This window comes from Osmerus mordax, chromosome 13, assembly GCF_038355195.1.
Source record: "Osmerus mordax isolate fOsmMor3 chromosome 13, fOsmMor3.pri, whole genome shotgun sequence".
NCBI lineage: Eukaryota > Metazoa > Chordata > Actinopteri > Osmeriformes > Osmeridae > Osmerus > Osmerus mordax.
Window position 1 is genome coordinate 17,880,081 of NC_090062.1, and position 6,000 is coordinate 17,886,080.

At 47.1% G+C, this 6,000-nt stretch overlaps 2 protein-coding genes across 4 annotated transcripts in view; both read right to left on the minus strand.

The window, feature by feature from the left end:
* The window catches only part of prmt3 (protein arginine methyltransferase 3), a 40,256-nt gene extending 38,044 nt beyond the window's left edge, over positions 1-2,212 (minus strand). Inside the window, exons 1-6 of the mRNA XM_067248633.1 lie at positions 2,186-2,212; positions 1,853-1,976; positions 1,665-1,747; positions 1,510-1,559; positions 1,123-1,228; positions 710-914 (exon numbers count right to left, since the gene is read on the minus strand). Coding sequence (XP_067104734.1) covers positions 710-914; positions 1,123-1,228; positions 1,510-1,559; positions 1,665-1,747; positions 1,853-1,976; positions 2,186-2,201 — 584 coding nt within the window. The 5' untranslated portion in view covers positions 2,202-2,212. The remainder of the gene's footprint in view (positions 1-709; positions 915-1,122; positions 1,229-1,509; positions 1,560-1,664; positions 1,748-1,852; positions 1,977-2,185) is intronic.
* A 255-nt stretch (positions 2,213-2,467) lies between these two features.
* Positions 2,468-5,352, minus strand: htatip2 (HIV-1 Tat interactive protein 2). Of its 3 annotated transcripts, none has more exons than XM_067248561.1 (6): positions 5,187-5,352; positions 4,293-4,482; positions 3,906-4,007; positions 3,560-3,697; positions 3,345-3,406; positions 2,468-3,124 (listed from the first exon to the last, which is right to left on the minus strand). In XM_067248561.1, exons 1-6 carry the CDS (start codon positions 5,324-5,326, stop codon positions 2,908-2,910), a joined length of 849 nt encoding a protein of 282 aa, XP_067104662.1. In that variant the 5' UTR covers positions 5,327-5,352; the 3' UTR covers positions 2,468-2,907. The 3 variants fall into 3 exon arrangements, with proteins under 3 accessions (XP_067104662.1, XP_067104661.1, XP_067104663.1); XM_067248560.1 differs by having other exon boundaries at positions 3,906-4,013; XM_067248562.1 differs by lacking the exon at positions 5,187-5,352 and having other exon boundaries at positions 3,906-4,013; positions 4,293-4,612.
* Between the last annotated feature and the right edge of the window lie 648 nt (positions 5,353-6,000).

Below are 6,000 nucleotides of genomic sequence, written 5' to 3' on the forward strand. Positions count from 1 at the left end.
CAAACTGTATGTATTCATTCAGCACACGCTTTTATCCAAAGCAAGGAACGGGGGGGATTTGAACCAAAGACCTCGTTGTCTGCGGTTAAATGCTCTACCGCTGAGCGATACTTACCCCTGGATAAACCTGGGTTACAGATATCTGTATGGAGTGCAGTGCAGATGCTCTGTAGCTGTAGCATACTGTAGCTTCACAGCTGCACAGAAACACTAACACAACCTTCAGGCTACGGCACAGCGCAGAGAGAGGCAGAGAGAGAGAGAGGCAGAGAGAGAGAGAGGCAGAGAGAGAGAGGGGCAGAGAGAGAGAGGGGCAGAGAGAGAGAGAGAGAGAGAGAGAGAGAGAGAGAGAGAGAGAGATAGAGAGAGAGCAGCATCCACGTCTCTACCACATCTCCCTCTCTCCCCACACACTCCCCTCCCTTCCTCCTTTATGCTGCAGTGGAATTTTCCCCTGGTTGTCTCCTTCCTCTAAACTTTTTACCCACTCAGAGAGATGTCTGAGTTCCTGAGCCCACCACCTCCCCCTGCTGGTCAGGAGAGACTGGTGCAGGTTTGACACAAACGGACAATATCTCACTGACCACCAAAATTCAGTTTAACCTTCTGATCCTTGATTTTCTGTTCTACTGTCTACATGCACTATTTGTATATGGCTTTGGATGAAAGCACCTGCTGAATGGATACAGTGAGGTTGAATGTAACTGACTTGACTCTGTGCAGGTCCTCCATGGCTCTGGCCAGGGCCTCCTCGGCCAGCTGGAGCCTCTCCTCAGTGGCCTGGCCCCCGGACGAGGGCCCCGCCTGGGCCCCCACGGCCAGCTGGAGCCTCTCCTCAGTGGCCTGGCCCCCGGACGAGGGCCCCGCCTGGGCCCCCACCCTGGGGGCCAGCCTGCCACACACCTCCTCCAGGTCTGCCAGGAGGGAGAGAGGGGAGGGAGGAGGAAGAGGTGAGTGATGTGGGAAAAGAGAGGGGGAGAGAGCTAAAAAATTAGTGACAAACATTATTGGTGTTACGTAGAGACAGAGAGAGACAGAGAGAGACAGAGAGAGAGACAGAGAGAGAGACAGAGAGAGACACAGAGAGAGACAGAGAGAGACAGAAAGAGAGAGGGAACCTACCAATCTGCAGTAAGAGGTCATCTTCCAGAGCTGGTCTCAGGAAGTGCTCACTCTCCCAGGGAACAGCACCTGGCTGGATCTCTCTCAGGCTCTTCCCAGCGCACCTCTGGAAGAACATCTCATTCATTTAGCTGATGCTTTCATCCAAACCACATACCCAGATTAGAGAATATGTACTGCAGATAACCAAGGATCACAAGTGCTTAGTTTGGTTCTAACAGCACAGTGAACTAATACACAGTGACACAAACTCTGTCATCTTGAAATATTTTGTGGAACAAGGTCATGAGTGGGAGTCAACTATAAAATCAACTTTGTGGCGAGTCTGTAAAGAGGTCGTTTCAGCTTTGTCAATCAATGGTGCTTTGAAGGATAAGATGTACCTACCGTTGTGCGTATGAAGTTGATCATCTTTATGTAGCCATAGTCGTCTAGACCTAAACACACAGAAGTGATGTAGGAAGTTGCCAGTCACGACAGCGAGGCCAAAACTTCAGACCTGTACTCTGTAAACTAGCCTGCATAAACACATCAACTCTTACTGTGTGTCTTCACCACGTCTACGATGTCGACCTGATGCTCTGCTACGCAGTGTTGTAGCGTGTCTGCTACAGAACTTAGAGACCTAAAAAAACACACCCAGTCAAAACATCAGCGACCACACACTCGTCAGAACCAGAATTAAGTGTGCAAAGTAAACGTGTAAGCTAGTTAATGAACAGCTAGCTACCTGTCACAGAACAAGCAAGTAACTTGCTGACTATTTTCGGAGTTATCTTCCATCCACTGCCACTGTTCGTCGTCTTCACTGCCCGATAGTTCAGGAGTCGAGTCATCGCCAGCTCCGGTGAGATCTGTCAGTGTTTTAAAACAGTGACAAGTTAGTAACCCAGCTAGAGAGCTAGCTACGGTTCATCTTTAGCTAGCTTTTCTAGCTAACAAAATAATTGTAAAAGCTATATGGCTTGTAAACAAAGTTCACCATTAGACATCACCCCATAATGAGGCGTATTCTCCGTTTTAATTTAATCATTATTAAGATAAGCTCCACATCCACGTGTACCTGAGTATTCTGCCATGACTGCGTCTCCTTGGTTGCGACCACGCTACTTCCGGCACAACTTCCTATCTTCAAAATGCACTTCCGCTGCTCCGCCACTTGAGGTCGCCAGGTCCATAGATATATATTAAGGCCAGGTCAACATTACCGTATGTGAGACACGGCCATGACTGACAATACATTAATACATAACCAAAATCTTATATCCACAAAATATAGAAACGTGTTTAAAGCTCGACCGTTGGGGCAAGTACGTGAAGGATCTTGATTAAAGAATGATTAAAACCCTTTTAAATAACTTTTATTACTTACCATTTATTAACATATTAGAATTATATATCAACGCAGCAGTACAGATGAATATGGATTTTACACAATGTAATCAAGATGTTGTTGACATTATTCAACATTTAAGAACAAAACAACAAATAGGTGAATGTCTGTTGGCTTTAAGGCATTATGACAGCACACACAGAGGATAAAGATGCTGTAGTGTTTCCCTTTTCAACCATTAAAACACGTTTGCAGTAAACATTTTAGAGAAACAGAGTTGCAGAGAGGACAGAAAAAGATTTATATAAAAAAAATAAAAATTCACACAAAGCCAATAATCGAGTGTTCAGCAAGCAGCAAAATTAACAATTGACTAAATTTTACAGAACCTGTTAACAGAATAATGGCACTTTTTGTGATTGGTAAAAAGTCCCTCTGCTGGTTCCGCCCCCTCACTTCTTGGGGCTGTTGCCCAGCTCGTAGATGGCCTTGTTCTCCAGGATCTCCAGGGCCTGCTGGGGTTGCAGGAGGGCGTTGGCCAGCATGGCCCTGGCCACCACCTGGATGGGGATGGACATTGCCGTTGGGAACACAGAGGACATGGGGCCCAGGAACTTCCTGGCCAACCACTCAGCAGGGCGGCTCTCCTGGCGGTCCACCAGCAACACCCTGGAGAGGAGCAGGGCTGGGTCAGACCTACAGATCTCTTCACTACAGAGCTGTGGCTGATAACACAGGTCTGGAGACACTATAGAGCTATGGTTTAACAAAGGTTTTCAGGTATCTGAATCTAGAAGGATGGGTGTGGTGTGTTTTGTCAAGGCCAGCAGGTTTGCCTGTAAGCCGTGAGATGATGAGAAAGTAAGCAGCATGTGAGATGGTGCCTCACGCAGGTCTGTAGACGGACAACCTCTGGAAGCCCAGCCGCTCCACATCCGCCTCCACCTCACCCTGGGGACAAGACGCCTGCTTCAACAACCCTCACATCACTTCATAACAGGCATCTCTACATCTGTAATCACTGTAACCCATGATGTCTGTGTCTGTGTGCCTCTGTCTGTCTGCCTGTGTGTGTTGTAAGCAGGTAAAAGGCAACACTAGTACCTTGACTCGGAGGTAGAGGAGGCCGCTGGTCTTGTCGGCTCCTTTGGAGGACTCCAGGTGGAAGTCAGAGCAGCCTCCGGCCTTCGCCAGCTCAGCAGCCTTCAGAACGTAGTCATGATCGACTCGTATGAACCCCTCCTGAAACCACACCCCCATGGGACTTAAATAACACTTTATTTAACCCTCTTTTTACAAGCAACGCCCATAGAACAGCGATCATCTTACTGTTATGTGACCACAGATGATCAAGGAGCAGATGAGCACAGCTCTAACTGTTTCAATGGCTGATGTCTGTATGTTTTACCAGAGACAGTGCAACAAAAAAGGTCCTCTCAGCTCAACTCACCGTCCCAGCTTTGGCCTTGGTGGTTCCCAGACAGCAGAAACCAACATCGTGACCCTGGAAGGCTGCTGCATAGTCCTCCAGCTTCTCAAAGTCCACCACTTCCTGTACCTTGGAGAGAGGCGGACACTCATAACACACCTGCACCACTCCCTGTGAAGGAAACCCTTCCCTACCATAAACTGTAACTGCCTGTATAGTAACGGTACAGGTATGGGTATAGCTCAGTGGTAGAGCATGGGGATGGGTATACCTCAGTGAATAGGGCGTTTGACTGCAGATCAAAAGGTCACAAGTTCAGATCGTTGCTTTGGACTACAGCGTCTGCTAGATAAATTAAGATGATCACCTGTGTTACTCACCAGGTTTAGATGTTCACCTGTTACTCACCAGGCTTTCGTAGATTTTGTCCTCCAAGATGAGCTGGCGTCTACCAATAAGAGTGATCTTGGAGAAGATATTTCGCTGGACAAGTTCTTGCAGTAAAATCTTACCCGTTTCTCCGGAGGCGCCGAGAATAAAACAGCTTTGATTCTTCTGTCTAAAGCTGGCCTCCAGAGCGGACATATCTACCGACATCCTGTGTAACAACACGATAATAATTTTCCTAAATGGTTCGTTGATTTTGATCCGACTAAGTTAGCGAGAAACATTACATACCCAAGGACTAGATAATATAGTCATATAACCAATACTAGGCTGGCTATAATCTATATCTAACGCCTGGGGTATGTACGCCTGCCTGACTCCCCAACCTGACTCCCCAACGCCTGGGGAGTCAGGTGGCTGAGCGGTGAGGGAGTCGGACTAGTAATCCGAAGGTTGCCAGTTCGATTCCCGGTCATGCCAACTGACGTTGTGTCCTTGGGCAAGGCACTTCACCCTACTTGCCTCGGGGGAATGTCCCTGTACTTACTGTAAGTCGCTCTGGATAAGAGCGTCTGCTAAATGACTAAATGTAAATGTAAATGTGAACGCTAGATGTTACAGAGCTAAGATGTCACTGTTTGCTAGCTAGGACCATGGTGAGAAAGTCGGGCAGAGAGGACACAAACAGCCAGCAGGTCTACCTCATACCTAGCTACAGCTAGTCTACTACTGTGACTGTTGCTTCCTGGTCCTACGCACGTTGGGCGTCAACGCAATGAACGCAAACGTGCTAATTAGTTAGCTAACTAACGTTAGCAGTTACAGCTAGCTAGCGTAAAGTTACATTGGTTAAGATAGCGTTACTAGCAAGCTGGCTATCTAACGTTAGCATCGTTCCGTTTTCTCTAATTTTACCTGCTGTACACAGTCGTTTCGGAACTTTCCAGGTGATGTAAAACTGCTGCAATTACGACGATCACAACTGCAAGGACGCCAAACACTTTGCCAAACTTCCTGTAGCTTTCCGACAGATTCATATTCGAAACGAAAAGCATCCGTCAGGTAACCATGGAACAGCTCTTCTTCTGGGCGTATTGGAAAATCTGAAAGGTGCATTATTGCCCCCTACTGACCTGGAGTTACCCATACAGGGTAGTGACCAATGGGGATTGAGAATGACCTTCCTCCTGAGACCCCTAGTCCCGTGAGCCAATGGGGTTCAGGTATAACCTCTCTACTTAAGCCCCGTAAACCAATTGGATTTGAACATGAGTGGTAAGCTTGATCTGAATTTGCAAGTGCTGTCCGTTCAAAGTATAACATATCATTTAATACAGTTTTTTTTAATATATATATGTTAGTCTAATAACACAATGTTTTAATCCTAGAATCGAGTAAAGTATATTTAAATCAGAATCAGAATCAGAATGGGTTTTTATTCGCCATGAAAATTTGCACAGACAAGGAATTTACTTTGGCAGGAAGGTGCCTACCGAGGCAGCCATTATCGGCGCCATCTAGAAAGTTTCAGCATAACATGAGGAGAGGGGAGGGGAGGGGAGAAAAAAGGCAACCCCCAGACTATGCTCCCAGAGGAGTACAGTGTGGGAACAGGCATAAAAGGGGAGTCAGGTGGCTGAGCGGTGAGGGAATCGGGCTAGTAATCCAAAGGTTGCCAGTTCGATTCCCGGTCATGCCAACTGACGTTGTGTCCTTGGGCAAGGCACTT